The sequence below is a fragment of the Anoplopoma fimbria genome, chromosome 23 (genome assembly GCF_027596085.1).
Source record: "Anoplopoma fimbria isolate UVic2021 breed Golden Eagle Sablefish chromosome 23, Afim_UVic_2022, whole genome shotgun sequence".
Lineage (NCBI taxonomy): Eukaryota > Metazoa > Chordata > Actinopteri > Perciformes > Anoplopomatidae > Anoplopoma > Anoplopoma fimbria.
The window spans coordinates 16389460-16411901 of record NC_072471.1 but is presented as its reverse complement, the minus strand read 5'-3'; the positions used below and the strand labels follow the sequence as shown (position 1 = coordinate 16411901).

General features: G+C 42.8%; 1 protein-coding gene across 3 annotated transcripts in view; it reads left to right on the top strand.

The window, feature by feature from the left end:
- Window positions 1–22442, top strand: part of nav3 (neuron navigator 3) — a 294795-nt gene that overhangs the window by 247613 nt on the left and 24740 nt on the right. For all 3 annotated transcript variants that reach the window (XM_054624281.1, XM_054624280.1, XM_054624279.1), the window contains exons 13-23: window positions 6962–7085; window positions 8599–8908; window positions 9325–10054; window positions 11299–11724; window positions 12510–12551; window positions 14991–15148; window positions 15975–16169; window positions 16534–16586; window positions 18077–18100; window positions 19570–19593; window positions 19777–19854. In XM_054624281.1, the coding sequence (XP_054480256.1) occupies window positions 6962–7085; window positions 8599–8908; window positions 9325–10054; window positions 11299–11724; window positions 12510–12551; window positions 14991–15148; window positions 15975–16169; window positions 16534–16586; window positions 18077–18100; window positions 19570–19593; window positions 19777–19854 (2164 nt within the window). The remainder of the gene's footprint in view (window positions 1–6961; window positions 7086–8598; window positions 8909–9324; window positions 10055–11298; window positions 11725–12509; window positions 12552–14990; window positions 15149–15974; window positions 16170–16533; window positions 16587–18076; window positions 18101–19569; window positions 19594–19776; window positions 19855–22442) is intronic.

Below are 22442 nucleotides of genomic sequence, written 5' to 3'. Positions count from 1 at the left end.
GCACAGTCGTCCCTTGCACCGGCACAAAGCCCTTCCCTTCTTGATTTGGCCTCGATTCTGCACTGTCATCCCCCTGCTTTGATTAACCCTTGGTAGCCCCTGCTGCTGTCTGATTGCCTCTCCGAGGGCTGACGGGCCCATCCTGGTGGGGAGGGGAGGGGAGATGAAGGGAGAGAGAGAGAGAGAGAGAAGGAGGAGGGGGAGCCAGCAGCAACAGCATCAGAAAGCACCGAGGTGAAAGTGAAAGAGTGAGGTAGTCCTTCCCTTCCTTTGTCTCTCATTCCCATTTCCTCTCCGGACTCCCAGTCGCCTCACAGCTTCTAGCCTATCCGTCAGGTGGGGCTTCGCCTCCCGTGGTAGTGGGGCGTGGTAGGGAAGAGTTCTGTGGCAAGGAGACAGGCCGTGTACATCCCTCAAGAGGTGAGTTGACGGCACAGCTAGAAACTCTTCCACACTGAAAACCTGTAAAACTCATTGATGCTTCTTTGTGCTGCTGTTTGAGTTGGGTCAGACTGTCTAATGTGCTCTGATAGGCCGGCTCTTTGTGCTCTCCATCAGAGTCTGTGAGACCCTCGACCAGCTTTGGCAGCCCACTGACAGGAAGGAGAAGAGGAGTCATTTGTGCGGATGTCTTGGTGTTTTCTCATGTTTAATTGCGAGGGCTCAGTGGCATTAACTGGGATTATGGCACAGACAAATTAAGTATGAGTGCTTTCCATTTACATTGCTGAGCGCTGCTCTATATGTGTGTGTGTGTGTGTGTGTGTGTGTGTGTGTGTGTGTGTGTGTGTGTGTGTGTGTGTGTGTGTGTGTGTGTGTGTGTGTGTGTGTGTGTGTGTGTGTATGTGTGGGAGTGAGAGAAACAGAAACTTTGCATTTCAAAGTTTTGCTTGTGACACTTGTGAGTTGTCATGGTGGTTGTAGAAAGGACGTCTTTGTTGTGGCTTTTTCTGTTTTATTCTCTGAGCTCTCTAGCAAGTTAGTGATTTATTATGGTACCTGAAGCGAGCATCAAACACATTGAGAAACCCTTAACAATTCAGATTTAAGGCCCGATTTAATAGACAATTTACACACTTTTGATCAAGCTTATATTTTTTGCTTTTTTGTTGTTTTCTTAGACCATCTGTGGTGATGTTTCTTATATTGAGGGTGTGGTAAAGTTATTTTTAGACTGCATGATAGACTAAGGCCCATAGACAGTGAATGAACTTGAGCAGAATTCAGTATTAACCTCACAAGCAAGCAATGGGAGTGCCAAGCTGAGCTGTAAACAGGTAAATAATTACTTAACTTGAGACAGAAGGACATGAATCGCTAATTAAATGGTTTTTGAAGAAAAGAACAAAGGTATTTGGCCTTTATTAGACTTTGGTATGGGCTTTAATCAGAGTTAACATCTTCTTTTGTAGATAAAGGTGATTTGTTCGTTTAAAAATTCTCAGTCCACTCATTCAGCCTTTACTGTCAACCAAGCAGCTGCAAAAAAAACAACATAAAAAACTCTGTCTTCGTTCCAGCTTTGAGAAATAGTCAAAACAATCAAAGGGTAGAGGAAATAGGAATTAATTTACAAGGTGTTTTTGTACTTTTAATTGCTGCTAGGTGAGGACTGTGTCTTCCTAAACTTTGATGTTGTTGCCAATATATTTTACAATTCATCCACATGTTGTTTTTTTTCAACCAAGTGTTAATTTATATGAATCTAAGACACCAAAATTAAAAAATGGAGTTAGGATTTTGACACATATTGATACATATTCTGGATTAAGTGTTAGACACTCATGATCATCCATACGGGTCCCTGTGTCTTTAAAATACCATCACATATGAGTTGGTTTTTTTTCTCTATGTTTTGTTACGTAAGAAGTCCTCTTGAGGTCGCCTTGCACTCTCCCATCTGTAGACATCCCATTTACACTCCAACACTATTCATGCCAAATATTTATCCACCCCCTCCTCATAATCTCATTAATCTCCACGATACAGAGTAATCACCGATGTTATTCCTTTTGTTTCGTGCTGCTAATAGCATTTTGTCCTCTGGGTCTTTGAAAAGAAACAAGACCAAGTCTATTGAATATTGCATGAGCCGATGTTTGCACAGTCGACTGGAGACACAGCAGTGTGTTCACAGTCGCATGCTACAACGCAGCGGGCGCAAATCAGGGATTTGCAAAAGAATCTGCAAAGAAATGCAAACATTTGGAAGGGTACACGTCTCTTTCCATCCTCATTTAATTCACTTTTCTCTATGTTCCCACCCACTAGGTAGCTGCCTTTGACTGGTGAGAAGCTCTGCTCCAGCTTTTTTTGTGTTAAGTGGCAGGTTCAGGGTTTTGAAAAATCAGGCCATAGCTTTTTATAGCACTAGTTATCATACAATTCCATAACAATCCCTGCTTCACACCAACCGACAAAAGGTCGCGCTATGTAGGGCGATACGATCCAAGGCATCCATTCTTGTTCTTCTAATGAACAGAACTATCACAATTGAAACCCAGTGTGTTTGGATAGGATGACTTGTTTGGTGCCATCTGTGCATTTCACTGCCTCCCTTATGAATATGGGAGAGACGGCAACATTCTCCACAGCGGGCCTCCTCTTAAGCGTTCTGCTCTGTACATCGTCGCTCATTGTTAATTTAAGAACTTACGACATACAAAAGTCCGGCCCACCCGCCCACGCTGTAGGGTTACTGAGTTTGTCTGTGCCATTTTTTGAGGATATATCCCCCCCCTGAAGGAGATGTTGTGACGCGTGTGCAGGTCTGAGGGGAGGAGCTTTGCTCGGCCACGGTTCTGCTCCGTCAGAGCAGTCGGAGCTGATCCAGGGAGTCGGTCCGATGAAATATTCAGCCCGTTAGAGTCAGGCAGGGTTTCTAAGGAGGAGGAAGCGAAATTTCTTTTTTCGTTGCTCTTCCTTTTATATCAGGAAAATCCACAGAGCCCTGATGCTCCTCCACAGCAGCAGTCCCCGGCTTCACATCGACAAAGACAAACGCAGTCATCCATTACTGTTAGGTTAGAAGCTCTGCTGGAGCAGCTGGGCCACTGAGGGTGCAATAGTGGATCTTTTTTCCCCGCCCTATCAGCAGGGTTTTTGGGGAGGCTGATCAATATCGATGACTCAGCTATTACCTCACTGTGAGTTTTCATAAATCCGCTAGTTTTTTTTCTATTTTCTTGCCTCCTGGAGTTAGATATATTTGAAAGTCTCGTAACGTTGATAAAAGTTGGTCGTCTGTGGACAACAATGTCATCTTAATAATGATAAATGATAATCATAAGAAACAAAACCAAAGATGGAGGACTGCTTAAAGCTCCTGTCATTGCCTTCCTCCATAGCACCTCAATAGTTGCTGCATGTACTCTTTTGTTGCCCTCTAGCTTTGAGGCCAATATGTTTACAGCTCCACCTATGACATGTCCATTGTTTGCATTTTCCATTCAGCAAGTTATACTAACAGTACAAGTCTGTTAATTAACAGAAACAGGCCTAAAGAATTCAATTTACAGAAGTGAGCGCGAAGACTAAAGGGTATCTTTACTTTGTGACGATGACTCCGAGAGCTTTCCGCTGTGCCTCATTGTGTTAATTAATCGAGAATTACCCACTACGTAGTTAGAATCATATTACCCACAGTTCTCCCGCTGATCCGCCAGAAAGAGGATTTTCAATATTGTATTAGAGAGACCACCCTAGGAGGAAGGAGCCAGGGGAAGACTACACTCTTCGTGTTTAGATAAGAATTGGAAGTCAATGAGCTCCTTCGCAGCCATCTGCCTCCGCCCTGCATATTATGAGGATAGACTAACCATCCTCTGACCGCTGTTTCACCATTCCACTTTCAGCACCACCCAAGCGAATGTGCGGCACGTCTTGTTATCAAGTCCAACTTGTCTCCGTTTGGGAGGAAATTAATGACGATGTGGAAAAAGTGAACCTTTTCTCAATTTAAAAAGAAGCCTGAACGATATTTGCGTTGTGCATCTTTAAAGCATGTTTCTCTTTGAGAAGTTGATGCTTTTGAGCTCACAGAGCCAATATATTTTGTTAAAACAAATTAATTTAATAGATTTTAGAGACAGGGCTTTCTGTATGTATTTATGTGTGTTTTGGAGTGTAGCCAAGTCACTTTGGACTGCTTCATTTTGTTTGGAGCATTAAATTTGTCTCCGTCATCCCCCCGCTGTCTTGTCACAAACCGAAGGCTGGTCTCAGAGGATTCTGCAGAGTGCACTGCAACTCCCCCGTTGCTGTAAAGCTGAGCAATCTTTAAATCAGTTTGTCAAGGTGACCCTGCAGCCGCCGTCACAGCCAAAGCTCAAAAGACCCCCGCCCCGGCAGGCGTCTGCACGTTTAACTCCGATACTCTGATATGATCCTCAGCTCGCTGTTGCCTTCTTCAAACAAAGTCACAGGCAGTCAGCTGCAGTCAGCTGCAGTCAGACGATGCTGCCCTCAACTCAAAACTCAGCCCCGGTATCAGCAAAGACAGGCTTAAGTGCAGATGAGAGGAAACGATTAAAGGGAAACAAGCCGGGCATGTTTCAAAGCCATCGATTTCCACAAGCTTTGTTTGCAAAAGCCCGGCGCATGGAAACACTTACTCAAACACACTCGTCTCTGATATCAGAGCTCCACTCACAGCGCTCGGCAGAGGCCTCTTTTTTTTTTTTTTTTTTTTTACTAAGCAACTGCAGTAAAGCTGTGGACACACACACACACACACACACACACACACACACACACACACACACACACACACACACACACACACACACATATTATAAGCTCTCATTCACAGCGAGGATGCCATTTATTTTTTGGGATGACAAGCTGCTCTGCGCTTCAAACATCCGTCTCTGAGGCGTTTTTTGGGGGGGATAACGGCTTTGAATTGAAGGAAAATTAAATCTCAAGATGAGAGATCAAGGATGGTGAAATAAGAAATTGGTTATGATGCTCAACAACACAGAGGCTCAGTGCCTGTTTTCTCCTTCACGGTTCTTCTTTTCAAGACAAAATGTTTTTTAAGAAATATTTGTTTATTATATATTTCATTTTTTCCAGGCTGAAAGCCTGCATAACAACATATTATATAGAGCTATAACTGCAGTTTGTAGTTTTATGCAGACATGACTCGGCCAGATTTTAGCCATGAGGATAAATGACGCTCATTCTGAATCTGTCATAAGAGCAAATCAATTTCACACTGCACCAGTGGACAACTGGGTTGCAAGGTGTCTGCTCTGCACTACATTCATTACAACCTTTTTTACACTTGGTCATCATAGACCATCTATTCAATTTTGCACGTCTACTCAAGCAACAGGCTGCTTAACATTCATGAGTGTTTTTTCATGACTATTAACAATCTAATGTAATAAAAGGATGCAATATAGCTCATGAATGGCTATACATTTTAAGCATAAAAACTCTTATGGCTATTGATTTTTGGAACAAACTTTAGAAAAATCAATAACGCCATTATCTTGCGAGGTAGAGCTACTGAACGCCCCCACCATCCCCATCCCCTTCATCCTTTGTGAGCCTTTTGTCAAAGAATGACTCATTATTCTCTCATTTTTCAGCCTGCCTTCGGGTCCCATCTTTGCCTGCGATGAATTATAGATGGCGGAGCCCGAATTCACTGGTTGATAAAAGTGTAATTAGCTTCTGGAAGTAGTTCTGTTTGAAAAGATAGTTTCAAACGCCGGGTGTTGTTTGCGATCCGTCAGACTGGAAATTCACATGAGATGAAAGGATCTGTTAGTGAAAAATTATTGTTGGCTCTTTTGTTATCTGTCTGTTATGCCGTTGCGTTTACAGTCATTTTGTTAATATTGATTGTCATCTCTCTAGCTGTGTGTGCCTGCTGTGCTGCTCAGTCATTTTTCCTTCTGGATTTAAATTCAACTCTCAAGGATGTTCTGATCAGATTCGTCATGCAAACTCTCTTACACAAACTCACATAAAGGCAAACCTGCATGCAGTGTTAGTATCTGTGAGGTGTATGTGAGCTGTCACACCTGCGATGCTGGCTGACTCATATTGTGTGTGTGTGTGTGTGTGTGTGTGTGTGTGTGTGTGTGTGTGTGTGTGTGTGTGTGTGTGTGTGTGTGTGTGTGTGTGTGTGTGTGTGTGTGTGTGTGTGTGTGTGTGTGTGTGTTTAAGCAAGAAGCAATGAAAGAGAATGAGATATTGTAATTGAAGGTGATTTATTGTGTCTGATAGCTGAAAATGGGTTTTCAGATTAGAGAAACATATTGCAGGAGTTTTAATTATGTTGGAATTAAACAGAGTGTGTGTGTGTGTGTGTGTGTGTGTGTGTGTGTGTGTGTGTGTGTGTGTGTGTGTGTGTGTGTGTGTGTGTGTGTGTGTGTGTGTGTGTGTGTGTGTGTGTGGAAGTGATCGCTGTAGGATCCACACGATCCACATCAATGGCTCTGTCAGCCTTCAAAACAGCCAGTGAAGATCCTTTTATTCCTCTGCACACTCAGAGTGTATAAGAAACTTAACGATTAATGAGCCAATGCCTATTTTTGTTTTCTTTTGGGGGGGTCAAAAAAAGAACTCAAATACCCACAAGTAAATGGGGCCCTAAAAAGGAGCGCAGCTGTTTAAAGGGACAAATTGGGCAATTACAAAAGATCCCTACAAGTACGCTGGTCTTGCTGGTGGGAAGACTTTACTTGCAATTCATTCCAGCTCTTTTTTTTCTGCAAAATCTTCAGTCAGTGACATTTAGAAGTTGCAATTAGAGTCAGAAGGTGAAGATGGCGGATTGTTCAGGCAGTATGCTTTGTTAGTAAAGCACAGAGCACCCTGGGTAAGGTCAGAAGAAACCAGTCGATCCTGGTCAGAGAATGGCTGTCGCTTCTACTGAACACACTGAAATGACTTTCACGAGCTAGAAAATATGAACTCACTGACCTCTGCTCTTCTCCTCCTGCAGTTGGGACGACAGCAGCTCGGTGAGCAGCGGCCTGAGCGACACACTGGATAACATCAGCACCGACGATCTGAACACACCCGCCTACTCCGCCGTCAGCTCATCGCGCAAAAGCAAGGGAGCACAGGTTAGGACACGTGCACCAACCGCTCTGTAATGCCCTGACCGTTCCTCTAGCGCCACCATCAGGTCAAATCATTTTAAATTCTCCAGTATTTTGGTTCATGACCAAAATACATGCAAATCGGCATTCCCATCAGCCTCAGCTGTTCTTTGTGTTTAGTGCTAACTAGCAACTGTTTCATGCTATCATACTACAACAATATGGTGAATATGGTATGCATTACACATGCTAAACACCTGCATGCTAGCATGTATCTCAGAACGTCACCTCTTTAAACAAATTCTGCATTCATATGCAGTCTGTTTATAGACCCAGTAGTACTGACCAATCACGTTTGAGCAGGCTTTGGTTGAATACAGGAAAACAGAGTGTGGAGAGCAAAAGATGCGGAACACATCTGCCAAAATACAATCACAGAACCCACCAGCTGTCAACTTTTTAGTGCTTTAAAATTAGCTTGTACACTGGCTACTTGTAAAAACGATCCGGTCCCACGTCATTCCTTAACTTCAACTCCAGTCTCGCATCTGTAGTTACAAATTGGGTTAATCTCTTGGCATTGAGACTAACACCCTTTAAAAGAAAGCCTGCATTACAACTTAATGGGAACCTTTTTTTTTAATGGGAAGTTTTCCTTACGTTTGTAGCTTGATCCATACCAGGAAATAAAGTCAGGACATCCTGGCAGATTTTGACCATTCCTTTTTTAACTTCTTATTTGTCCCTCAACTTCATGAAACTGCAATACCAAATCCCTAGAGTACTTCTTTAACACAAAACATAACAGAGAAGGGTAACAGAGCAGATACAGACTTTGATAGTAAATGATCTGTAAAGGACTGAAAATAAAAATGTATATAAAAGATTGAATCTCCAGATCTGACTAAATATCTTCATCGAATGCAGAGCTACAAGCATGACGGTTTAGCATGAAACCCAAGGCCAGTCTGTGTGCGAGCTCTGTAATCACAGCTGAGGGAATTAACTGTGAACCAAAGGCCACTGCTCAGCTCTCCTCGCAGGCGTTTGCAGTATTCTGCCAAGTATCTTTGGCCCCTCATGAAATACTCAACAGACCGGGCTCTTAAGAGACTGTAGTGTTGCTAGGGAGACTGGCCATCTGTCAAGGTAGGCTAGTTATCACTGCTGTGTGTGTGTACGTGTGTGGGCGTATTTGCACGAGTCCCAAAAGAAGAGATTTTGACATGGGTGATTCCAAAGATAGCTACGACTTCACACACAAACACACACCCCACTGCTCCGTTGGTGCAGGGACTTATATCTTGCTGTTGTGGCTGTATGTCTTTAAATATGATCATAAAAGATCATCTACTTTAAACTACAAATAGCTAATACTTTACATCATTGCTCACCTTTTTCTTTAAGATAAAGACATTAAATTGCACTTTCTTTCATTTATAAAACAACAATATTCCAGGTTTTAGGTACCACAGTCATTATTTTACTGAACCATCTATATGTGCTTTCTTTGACACCCACAACCACCACCCCCTAGTCCCAGAAAGGAAGCCGGTCCAAACATGCAGAGCAGGAGGTGAGCAGCAGCTGGGCCGGAGCTGAGGACCTGAAGAAGGTGGAGGAGGAGCTAGACGCGAGCATGGACCCCGGCAGCGGCTCATCCCGCTGGAAGACCTCCTCGTCCTCCTCTTCCGCTCAATCCCAGAGTCAGTACGAGGAAGCCGGTCAGAAGGCCGCCGCGTTGGCCCAGATGTCCCAGACGGGCTCGTGGAGGCGGGGCATGACTGCCCAGGTGGGCATCACGCCACCCAGGACCAAGGGTACCTCTGCTGCCCACAAAACACCAGGTGAAAGTTGTTTTATTATCTACAATCTACACGTAGAAATGAAATGCAGTAGATGTGCCTTTACTTTTTTACTAATATTGATTTTTGTAATGGAGAGTTGCGAGTTGCAGCATATTTGTTGCCTATGCTCGAAAAAAAAATCACTGATACCTGTGCTTGGAAACTGTGCAGCTGCTCTTACATTTCAGTCCACTCAGCAAGCTTGGCAGCTTTGTTGAAGATAAGTATTGCTGTTCAATGCAGCTGAGCTGTGATAAACAGGTTTCTGGCTGCTGGCCTAAATGTACACTAATTTGGCTTTTCCTGCTCTGTGGCCCCACAGGTGATTAAACAAAAAAACGAGAGCTGGGCCAAGAATCTGCTGAGGGTGATTTCTTTTTGTATTTGCACTAATAAGTCTTTATGCAAATTGACAGGCAAAACTGATGACGCTAAGGCCTCAGAGAAGGGCAAGGCGCCTTCCAAGAGTTCAGCCGCCATCCAGCGCTCACCCTCCGATGCTGGGAAGAGTAGTGGAGATGAAGGCAAGAAACCTCCCTCCGGCATCGGGCGCCCACCCACTACTGCGACTTTTGGATACAAGAAAATCCCAGGTGCCAGCGGCGCCCTTATCACCTCCAGCGGGGCAACGCTCGCCAGTGGCTCAGCCACACTGGGCAAGGCGCCCAAATCCTCAGCTGCCCTCGGCAAAGGCACAGGCATCGGCGGTGTGCGCAAGACCAGCTTGGACGGCTCACAGCCGCAGGATGACGGCATCCTGCTCAGCTGCAGCGGCTCCAAAGTGACACTGCAGTACCGCTCCCTGCCCAGACCGGCCAAGTCATCCAGCGGAGCGGCAGCAGGACGCGGCGGGCACCGCTCCAGTTCCAGCAGCATCGACTCGAACGTGAGCGGCAAGTCAGCTGGTGGGGCGGCGGCGACACAAGCGGCCGCCAAGCGCAGGGACGGTAAAGTGAGCTCCGACCGCTCCAGTCCCATCACCATCAACCAGACCGACAAGGAGAAAGTGGCGGTGTCAGACCAGGACGCCGCAACAGGACTATCCACCTCCCCCAAGTCCAGCCCCACATCCAGTTCAACTGGCCAATCAGGCCTAAGGCAGCCGGGCTCCAAGTACCCCGATATCGCTTCCCCTACATTCCGCAGGTCAGACACACAAAAACATGCATGCAGCTTCCGTTCTGTCTTTGTCCCTCGCCATGTGTGTTTCTACATGACTCAAGCATTTCATCACATGCTGAACTTGGTTATTAGCAGCAAGGGATGTTTTTTTAAGTACAGTAAGCGCGCCTTTAACTGCAAAATAGGTTTAGGTCTTGCAGTGCTTAAATTGTACTTTGGATTCAGGTGATTCTGATTCGATCTATTTCAGAATTCAAGGCTGTTTTCATTCATTATGATTTGTTGATGCAGACTGTTCCTTAAACTCCTGTAACAGACAGGGGCATCTATTGAAGAACCTCATCTGTAGTGGTAAAGTCTCGCCCAAAAATTCTCTGTCATCATCAGAAAATTTAGATATGTTTGAATGCACAAAACGAATACATGACATTCAATAAATCATATTTCTGCGCCTCCAGAGAAAGATTGACTGAGCGTGTTCACTCGGCTGCACAGCCAATGGTACCATTACATAGATTGTCCCCTGGTGTAGGTGATAAGCCACTGCAGATGAAACTTATCTTTACCCCGATGCTGAAGGGGCGATGGCTTTTCATTCAGGTCAGGCAAATCCAGCTCAGCACTCTTGATCAGAACAGACAGGATACAGGAGTTTTCACGCCTCGCCGATCCCTGGCTTATTAGAAGCACGCCTTCTACAAGCGCGTCCAAACATCAGCCCCATCCGATTTGTCAAGCCGACCCGTTTCATCTGCATGCCTTCAAGCTTGCTATTTTTTTCACCTATCTATTTCATGTCATTGCGATGACAGACTGGGACAGGCGCAATATGAGTAGCAGGCTGTCTGAGCATATGTGTTAGGCAAACAGAGTTTAGTGGCTCTAACAGATTAGGTTCTTACAAGTCACAGGGTTGAAACTGGCAAAGCTGTGAAAGCAGATGTGTCGATGTTAGTTACTGAGGGTCCGCAGATGAAATGAGGTGGAGTGTGCCGCGAGGGATAAATGTGTTTAGAAGTGTGCTCTTTATGCGTGGTTTTACGTTGGTGTTACAATAAAGATGCGGGATGTTTTAGTAGCTTTAGTTTCTTGATGCCTGTGACCAATGCAGTAATACAACTTTAAATGTAATATACATAAAATAACCTCAATGTAATCCACTTTTTCAAAGTACCAAAGTTATTCATTTTCCAGTATGGATCTTGCAGAGGCTCATCACTTGTCCTTTGAGCATTTCTGAATGACTGCACCCACCTCTCTACCCCCAGATTGTTTGGCACCAAAGCCAGCAGCAAGGCCAGCTCTCCGGGCACTCCCGACTCTGGCAAGTGCCCCTCAATACTGGGCAGCCCGCACGGCACGCTGGCGAGGCAGGCCAGTCTTGACTCGCCCTCCTCTGGCACGGGGAGCCTGGGCAGCGCTGGGGGCCTGAGCGGCGGCAGCAGCCCGCTGTACGGTAAAACCCCAGACCTGTGCACCGACTCCCCGGCCTCCAGCCCGGCCTCTGGCCTGTCCCTGCCCTCCAATGCTCGGCCCTGGCCGGCCTGTAGCTCTTCAGCTGGCAGCAAGGACACACTGAGCTGCCAAAGCATGACCAGTCTGCACACCAGCTCTGAGTCCATTGATCTCCCGCTGGGCCACCACGGGCCCAAGGTTACACGAACCGGCAGTGTCAAGTCCACCCTGTCTGAGGGGTGAGTAACAGGGAATACGATTGGGCTGAATCGTATTCATTGTTTCATTTGAAAACAGAGACAAAAACTTTATCTCTTTATCCTAAGTTATAAATATTAATGCAGAGGAAGCCTCAGCAATACACTTAGAAGAAGAACAACAAATTGTCCCATCCAACACTCAGCTTGGTTGGATTTTAGTTTATTTTTCCGGCATGGTTTTGGCATTATCATTATTTCTAGTCCAACCCTTTTACTACTCACTGACTCACCTGGCATGCCAACTTTTCCACAGTTAGTCTATTGCATTAACCAGGTACCAATCTTACTGGTTCTGGGATCATCATTTAAGGTATTTAACAAAATCATGACACTATTCGTGGTGGGTCTGAAGCCATGCTTATAAAAGTCCCACAATAAATTAAGTTCATTTCAGACGCACATTCCCATGAGAAGCCTTTTTCAAGGTGTTTCCACTGTTTGTCCACATACTGTGCATGAAATTCACAACAGAATAAAGAGCAATTATTGCAAAAGTTTATTTTCCCTTACTAGCTTAGCTGTATGTCTCAAAAATGAAACAATTGATTAATATTAAAACCGTCCTGTGTTTTATATTTGTTGTCTGTACTGTTATACATGAGTAGTGTCTTTTTTTTTCTCCATTGTGTGTGTCTTTGTGTATGCGTGTATGTGTGTCAAAGATCAAGTTTGTAAAATTGTGACCAATGTCTTTTTCTCATGAATCACAAACACAGATGTTTTCTGGTGTTCATCTAATTCCCTCATCCTTTGTGTTTTAACAGCATGCCTCTTGACAGAAACACGCTTCCCAAAAAGGGACTGAGGTACAACACATCGGCATCAAGATCTCATTCTTAACTGTTCTTCTTTTATTCACCCACATAGATCATTAGTATACATTTGCATGAAAATAATCATTCTGATATCAAGTGTACTTTTCATGTTGTTGTATTTATGCTGTATGTGTGGGTGGCATTGTGTAACAACATCTTTAGCCACTGATTCCCAACGAGTTTCCTGTAATGTTTAAAAATAAGTTAGCTTAAAGTAATGGATAGACAGTTTAAATAGATAGCTTAGAGTCATTTTATGAACAATTAAAATAGTTAGCTTAAAGTATTGGATAAACAATTAAAATAGTTAGTGTAAAATAATGGATAAACACTTAAAATAGTTAGTGTAAAATAATGGATAAACACTTAAAATAGTTAGTGTAAAATAATGGATAAACAATTAAAATAGTTAGCTTAGAGCGATGGATAAATGGGTAAAATATTTAGCTTAAAGTAATGGATAAGCAGTTCAAAATAGCTAGCTTAAAGTAATAGATAAACAGTAATAATAGTTTGCTCAAAGTTAAGGATAAATGTGTCAAATAGTTAGCTTAAAGTAATGGATGAACAGTTAAAATAGTTGGCTTAAAGTAAGGGATAAAAAGTTTAAAATAGTTAGCTTAAAGAAATGGATAAATAGTTAAAATAGTTATCTTAAAGTAATAGATAAACAACTAAAATAGCTAGCCTACAGTCATAGATAAATAGTAATAATAGTTAGCTAAAAGTAAGGGGAAATGAGTTAAAAGTAGTTAGCTTAATAATCGTGAACAGTTATTATAGTTAGCTTAAAATAAGGGATAAATGGGTAAAATATTAAGCTTAAAGTAATAGATAAACAGTTCAAATACTTAGCTTGAAGTAATAGATAAAGAGTAAAATAGCTAGCTTCAAGTAATAGATAAACAGTTAAATTGGTTAGCTTAAGTAATGGATAAATGGTTAAAATAGTTAGCTTCGAGTGATCTGTAATTGACAAAAAAGGTTGGGAACCACAGATAAGCAAATTGTGTGATTGTCTCTTGCAGCATTTACACTGCAGGACTACTTTTCTGCCCAAATCAGACTAGCTGTGTATTTTGAGAGGAAATATATAATTTTTAATTTTCCAACATGCTTTGGTCACCTTATGTACCCAGTAATAGTGTTTGACTTAACTTAAGTGTCTTCCCAAAACCTAATGAAGTCACAAATTTTTACCTATTTTCTGATGCAGTGTAAATGCTGCCTCAGATGATCAGGCACGGGTGTTTTAGTCCTTCCGTTTGTATGTCTGCTTCTCTGTGTGCATCCTCATCCTATTGCCATCATTCAGAAATGCGGCAAACACAGCCGCCATGACAGAGCAGTTCTTCCTCAGCTCCCTAATATGGCCTAAACCTCCTGATAACATTTGCATTGCTAGCCGACAGGGGAGAAATAGAATGGCTACTTTGATTTTAGCTGGGACTAAAGAGACTGAGACAGAAATACCATAACCCATTCATCACAGTGGCACAACCTCTGCAGGGAACAACCTCTCTTGCCAATTATAAAGCAGTGCTGCAGAGGGGTTGAATGGGGCACGCTGGTTTTAAACCATTCTTTCATTTCAATGGTGTTTGGTGCTGACACTCTATTTGGGCCTAAAAGCCTCTGGTGTTATACTACACTGTATGCCTGTTGGATTTGATGTTCAGTACACACTGCAGAGTTTTATTTTCAACAAGTGTTTCTCACCACAAATTTCCGTCTCTTCACATCTTAAACCACGGAGCATTTTTTGCCTGATCTTTAGATTTCCTTCAAATGCAGCTTAGACGAGCAATTTACCCCTTTAGTCATATCAATAGGCATGTTTAGTCCTGCTTATGGGCATTTTGCAAGTAAACTGTGTCAAACACTGACCCTTGGATATTTCAGTGCGTTCCATTTCACCACCAGCAAGCGACGAATGCTGCTGTACTCTCAGACACCCAGTCCCCGCTGGGGAGGAATACGAAGCACAGGCGTGGGGGAATGGTGCAGGGTCAGATGTGACAAGCGTAGTAATGGGGGCGTCGGAAGGAAGGCGGCTCTGAAAAGGGATGAGTGCAAACTCAATTATCATCCTCAGAGGATTAAATATGGCCGATTGTCACGCCGGCGATAAGGGGGCCTTCTGTTGCTGAGCCACTTTGGAGCTGGGGAGAGAGGAGATGAATGGCAGTGTCAGTGTGTTTGGCAGCTTTGGGCACTGTGTGTAGAAATTACTGAATGTGTGTGTAGATGCATGCATGTGAGCATCTGTGTGTGTGGCTGCATGTTATGTTTTCGGGTTTTTTTAGCCATCTGCTCACATGCTTCTATTAGGTAGCTCTGCACTCATTTCATCACCACAGAAATTCACTACTTGGACTTTCAAAAACGTCTCTATATGCCTTGTGCTTACTGTGTCTTTGTGGGATTCAGGTACCCTCCGTCCTCCCGGCAGCAGTCCCATGAGGAAGGGAAGGAGTGGTTGAGGTCCCATTCAACAGGGGGACTTCAGGACACAGGCAGCCAGTCCCCACTGTCTCCTCCTGGAGCTTCCTGCACGAACACTGGAAGATACCACTACTCCAACCTGCGTAAGTCTATAGGAACAAACTCATTGTAGCACATCTGGAATAGATCTGAGTTATAGCATGTCCATAGGTTTTGTCCAGTTTTTGTATTTGCTCCCAGTTATTTTTATGTGTTAATATGATGTAAGTTTCCACAGCCAAGAGTCTTAGCCTGTACAACTTGCCACTAGCCATTGCTAATGGTCCAGAATGCTTCTTAATTTTATGCCAACTGAAAGCAAGACACAAACGAAATGGTAAAAAAAGAATGAATTGAGTGAGTGAGTTCTGTAATCAAAATAGATCTTTGACTCATGCACTTAGTCTCAGAGCCTGATTTCAAACATCACAAAGCCAAACAGTCCAGATCTGCAGCCCACACAGACCTTTTGAAGTGACTTGTTGCAGTGCATGTGCAGTTTTCACTCTGCATCAGTTATTCTGCAGGGAGTATAAATGTTACTCTTGTATAATAAATACTATATATGCATACCTCTTACACTAGTTCTTACAGTCTGATTCTTTCTTATGTCATGATAATGCATAAAGAATAATCTATTTTCTTTTTCATTTTCTTTGTAAAGCTCTTAATTTAAAATGTTTTTATGTCCCTAAAATGTGTGAAAATGCTGTATATAGAGCGGTATATGTCAGTAGAAGCATTGCCATGGAAACAAACTATATGACACTGAACTGTATGATTCAAAACAATTTTCTTTTCAAAGTTTGATAAGAATGTCTGATTCACGACACATCTACAACATTGTTTGATCATACCCAGTTGCATATATGTTCTTATTTCATGCATTAAATGATTGATCAGATCTTGGTGTCTTTCCCCTCCCTGCAGTGAGCCCCACCAACATCAGCCAGTATAACCTGCCTCCAGGCAGCACCAGCATGAGCCGCTCCAACAGCATCCCTGCCCAGGACTCCTTTGACCTGTACGGGGAGGGTCACCCACTGGGTGGCAGCGCTATCTCCCTGGAGGACCGCCCACGGGGCATCAGCCGCTCCGGATCCTTCAGGGACAGCACGGACGAAGGTAGGACACACTCTTAACAACACTCTTTAGATGCACCTTGTGCCAAAAATGACCTTCCTACTAAGAAGCCATCATAGATAATTTAAGGGCCAGATTCAGCAAAGTCCCATCAGTCACCAAAGACTTAAATACCAGATTTAATGAGCTCTCGCCGTGTGTTCATACTGTGAGTGACTGAGTACTGATGACTGGCACCGTACTAATCTTTTTTTGAGTGATGTTAGAGGCAGTGATTGCTTCTATATAGAGGTCAGCTTTTTCAACAGGCTAAATCATGTTTTTTCACTGCCTACTTAGTATAACTGTTGAATATTTTATGGTCATATTCATTCTTTCACTCATTACTCTCCCTATGTGCTTACAGTTCATGGCTCTTCATTGTCTCTGGTCTCCAGCACGTCTTCACTGTACTCTGCGGTAAGTAGCCGGACAAATTCTCTCCCTAAATGTACAGCATTCAGAGTGTGCCTTACAGTCAGGTGCTGTATATCTTAAACTAGTAAAGCATGTTCTAAAGTAGAAGTATGCAACCTTAGGCGGCACGTGCTAGCTCAACCAATGGAACACTAGCTTTTTCCCAACCGCATTCCGCAAAGTCCCGCCCTGCTCCGATTGGCTCGTAGTGTTTGCCTTCTTCACAGAATTTGAGTTTATTATCGATGAACCAGATTGGTGGGAGGTTGGTAGGGTAATATGTGGAAGTTTTGAAAAGGATAGCAGCCTTATTGTATCGGGCTTTCATATATATATATAAAATTACAATGTCCTGGTTTTGGGAGAAAAAGTATTTATTTTAAATGTTGCTATGGGCGTTAGTTATATGGATGGAATCAAATTAAAAATCCATTGCAGATCTTCATTTGGAAAAATTGGCATTTATATCAAATAGACCCCTGATGTAAACTCATCGTAAAGCTGCTCAAATCACTTATTTTATATTCGCATTGTAACGAGTTTGTAGTGACAAACTCAGAGTGAATTGCAACCCAACTTGATAGTTCCACTCACCATCCGTGGAGTTTAGGCCTCTATCGGCTCATTGTTTTGGTTTTCCAACCTGCAGCTTGAATGTTTTGGCCCAACACCAAACAGCAAAGTTGGTGACGAGCTTGAGAACGAAGTGGAGCATTTACCAGCTAAATAGCCAGATATTTAACATTTCAGAGTCAAATGGAGACCAAGACAGGAAAAGGAAAGTAAATATTGCACTTTTATTCCAGACACACTACTCCAAATGAATGCTTAAGTTGCTTAGTGTTTGCAAAATGTGTTAATATGCCCTAAAACCTTTATACAATGTGTCAGTGTGATGTTTAAACTGCATTGCCTGTACTTTCAAGCATTGATTATTGGTGCAAATTTTAATCCTGAAATCATCCAGATTTTTTTATCTGACAGCACAGAGTTAAATCAAAGCCTTCAGCTTTTCCCAGTGATGCAGTGTGTCAATACATTTCACATTCACGTGCTTCCAAAATTTCTATCACGTCCCTTCTGTGTCAGTAGAACCAAAAAAAAAAAAAAAACGTTCCGTCCTTGTGTGCTTCTAATTTAACTTTGGAAGATAAGACTCCGGAGTGTTGGGTTTCTAATAGCACAGGCAGCGTTCCAGTCAACAGATTTGTTTTAGGGGGAAGAATCGATAACCACCCACCTCCGCCTGTTCTGAATTGCACACGCAGGTTGCAGAGAAACAGGCCCTGGAAGGATGATAGAGATTATTATCTGTTATTGTAATCTCATTGTATTTGAAATTGGTTTTAATTCTCTTCGGCTATGCTTTGGCCATTTCTTTATTTTCTCTTCGTTGACATTAAAATGCTTCTCATGCCGTATACTCTTTAAAAGGTGCTTGATTGAACACAGCACGCAGAGACAATAATCTCCTTGATTTTTCTTCCTTTCAGACGGAGGAGAAAGCGCACTCAGAGGTAAGGATGTGTTATATTCCCTCCGTCTGCATGTCCGCTTCTCCTAAGCACTTTCCTGCTTCACATTTATACAGTTTAGCTAAAGAGCTGCACTGTTGGCCACTAGGTGGGGGGATAAATCATGAGCACCTAGCTGGGAGAAAGAAAAAATAAGTTTTGCTTATTTAATTTTAACTGCCTGACTGTTTTTTGCTGCTCTTCAGGTGTTTTACTGCATCCACATGTCTTAACGTTTGTGTTCTTCTGTTGCACTGCGACTATAATCAGAGAGAGTCTGTCTATGTCAATCAAAGCATAAACAGTGATATTGGCTTAACCAAAATTGGCCTATTATTGATGTTTAGTTCAAGCCAAAAGTGCCATAAATATAAGAAAAGTTATGGTGGATAAAATGGTATCAAGTTCTACAATAAAGTAGTTCAACCCCATGTTGCATTGCTTTTTGCATCAGTAAATCATTTACATTTATTTCATTTTTATCAACCATATAGTGCTACATAGCTTATATCTTTAACATATTACAAAAACTTAGACTATAGATATGTAATGCATACCTTGCCCCTTGGCCTTTTCAACCATCCTCTTCAGTTTATCACTGATTCTTCTGTGATTTTCCAGATTTATGGTTTGATTTTCTGACTTGTGTTAGAATCCCTGTTCTGTGTCCGTCTTTATTAGAGCTTTAACTTCAAGTTTGGATCAAACAGTATTGGCAAATACGCTGTGGTGTTGGTTTTAGCCCTGCCAGATGGGTGAAGTTTAGCATTTTAAGAGAGCTTATGCGGCGCAAACCACCAATAATGGGCTTCATTCACAGTGCTGTACCACGATTTTGGTTATTTTTTCTTCCTTCACAACAACATTTGATATTTTCCACTTTCAGACCCTGAGACAGGTGACCTACACATGACTCAAATTTATCGACATTTACATGAGACGTTTGCTGTCATGTTGGCACAACAGCAACTTGGCTAAGCAGCGTTGGCATTGGGGATGAGTAATGGCAATCAAAAGAAATCATAAAAAGGACTCGCTTGGTATTTTTTTGAGAATTCTCAAATTAGTAAAAATCCTCCTAAAATGTCAAAACTGTCAATGTGTTGGAAACAAGAGGGAAACATGTACTTTGTCATATGGATTATATCCAAAACAGTGATCCAAAATTCTGATCCTAACAACGATTTGGAACTGGTGAAAGAAAGACTTTATTGTCCTTGTTGTGTCCACTTTGGTAAACTGACACATCTGGCACTTATCTTATTATGTAAGAAACAATATCAGGTATTTGCAAATGTTTTTTGACCCAGGTCAGAATTACTTTCTCCTGCTGCGCTGCTCAAAGTGTTACCATGAGAAAACCAGTGCTGTGGTTTTGTGATAATCTCTGTCCTTACAGCCACATCAGTACATGCTGTTTGATGGAGGCATGTGACATAGTGTTAATATTTACTCTTCTCTTTTCAATTAAGGGCCAAACAGTCCAAAATTCCACGGTAATCCCCCACACTTTGTGTTCACACTTTACCCCAGTGTCTTTTTATTCCAGTATTACCATGCTACTGCACAGTTTACACATAAAAGTTATCAGCACGGGAGTTACAAGTTTCAACATCCTACTGTCTTTGTGTTTTTCAGTGCGTTAACTACACTTCTTTGCTCTCTCTCCCAACAAACAGCAAATCAGAAAGCTGCGTCGGGAGCTGGACGCCTCTCAGGAGAAGGTGGCGACCCTGACGTCTCAGCTGTCTGCCAACGTGAGTTTGTTTACTTCAGAAGATGCCGTCAAAACAGCCGGCTCATTTGCATGACAACCTGCCGGAGAGCTTTTATGGGGGAGCATTGCCTATCGAAGCTCTGGAAGGAATATAAATCTTTGAGACGCCCACTAATTCCTTATCTCTGTGTTTGAAGCCAGGTGCTTGTATTTAGGCTTTTGCTCGTTTGATTTTTAGTGTGTGTTTTTGTGCGCTTGTCCTTAGACGGGATGATTTCTTGTGCTTGTTTGTGCATCTGCGCACAGCAAGGATTGCCTCCTTGCCTTTGTCTCAGCCGCCGGGGGTTTAAGCGAGAACAAGAGCCTCTCCCAGATTCAACCGAGCAGGAGGAATCAAATAGAGATAGAAGGGCGCGGGAGATGAGGATAAGTGAATCTAGACGTCACGCGTGGGTGAAACAAAAGTGAGATGCAGAGACCTCCAACCACCCAGATGGAGCTGTCTTTGTGCCAATAGATCAACAAACTTCAGCGCCCGACTCAGCTCAGCCCCCCCACCCTCAATGCCAAGTGCCTGATCAAGCGTGGAGGCAGACGGGGTCTTCGCTTTGGTCTGACGCTTTGATCACAAAGTTGTGCAGAGCTGAAACTGATGGCTAAACAGTAGGGAAAGTTGCCGAATGGAAGAAGGAGACATGACTTTACGAAAGATGAGTTATCAGACAACTACTGGTTTGTTTGAGCCATGTGAAATTACTTGATGGTCACCATGCATATAGCTTCACATTTGCAATATAGTCTCAGTGGAATAATTCACCATTCGATACTGTTAAAAAGGAACTTTTTAGATATCAAAGTCTGCTATGAACAAGTTAAAGTTAGTTTGATGTTTAACTCTTAAGTGAAACAAAACTTTGTTCCCTTAACGTTACCCAATAGCCCTCTCCTCTCTGCTTGGCTGTGAGGCATACAATCCTTCCTCCTTGCAAAAAAGTTGGTTAGATACATCCAGGTTTTCTGTAATTCCTCTCTTTCTAATTAGCATGGCTAATCAACTTGTTATTTCAGCTTCAAAGTACACTCGCTGTCGAGGTGGTGGATAACAATCGGGACTCATTCAGAATTACCTTTTCCGCTTAGTTGCATCTAGCATAGTAAAGATAACTTTCACTGTTTGCCCTTTTGAACTATAGTAATGGTCGCTCGTTGCTACGGTTAATGTTAGCATTGCTAATTTTCCATCATCTGTGCTTTTTGAGTCTGACCTCGGCTCTCTGACCCTTCTCATCCTGAGAAAGGGGCAACAGCTAGTGAAGGTCATTTGGTAACACTTTGTTTCCAAAGATGCTCTTTACAATTCCAGTTGGATATTACACACACTGAACAGATCAGGGACCCAGGGCTATAGGACTGGACTCAATTGACCGTAAAAACCATGGATCCGAACTCGTAGGGTATCGTATGTAACATAGCAAAGGACTTGGTATCATAATTTAGTTGGAGGCTTGACGGACTTGTCATGTACTTGTTAGATTGACGCAAGTTCACAAGTTGTGGGGAGGCTTCTAAATTCTACAAAAAGAAGACAAATGCTACTGCTAACTCCAAAGTTTGTTCGCTTGTAAGCCTACATTCAGTAGTCGCCTGTCCTGCGCAGTCATCGGGGCTAGCGTAAAGCTAGCTGCTGACAATCAGCAAGTACCGCCAAAACATAGATTGACTTCTTGTAACGTAATGGGAAATATGTAATATGTATTTTTCAAGTTGCTTGCCCCACACTGATAAATACACAAGTATGTGTTTTTGCCTCAGAGATTGGCTGTGTCGCCAGCATGACTCACACATGAGACAGTGTCCACTCAGATCTGGCTGTACTTCACAGTGTGGCACGTTTACAGTTCCATATAACACATGTCAGTACCTCAGGACACCATCAGGGAAGCCACTTTGGCGCCTCGGATTAAATAAGAGACAAGTCACAGTGGCTTGTCGACAACACAGCTGTAGTAGTGGGTAGCTCGCAAATTGCAAACAGAGAATTCTTACAGTTTCTTTACAGTTCAGTATGGTTAAGTGAATGCCTGCTGATGCAGCATCATCACGTCCAGTATTTGACACCAGCTGGTTTTAAAAGCTACTGCAATGAATGCGATCGCCCTACTACAAGCGCGAAAGAGATGCTGCAACAATATGAAGTGGAAAAAAAACATTCAAGAACTTATCAAGTATGGCTGGGTGAGAGAAAAAAATTTGCGGCGTTCATTTAGTAACTTATGTTGCCATGGCTTTGTGAAGCATAAAACATTTAAAAACATATACATATGTGTTGATATTCACTGGCCATTAACAGGGTCGCTTAGCATAAAAAACAGCAGTGGAAAGGGCCTTACTGTGCCAAGCCATATGCAAACACCCACATGTGCTTTACAACTCCCACCCTCATGTTAGAGGCTTGGGATTTAAAAGAAAAAGGTGAAAAAGAAAAAAACATGCCTGGTGTTATAGTGGATCTGCATCCCACTGTATCCACATGACAGTGTGGTGAGTTGTTGGTGCTATAAGCTTGTCTTATCCTCCCAGTGAGGGGTGTGACCCAACGGGTACGTCTGCCCCAGCAGCCCTGACATG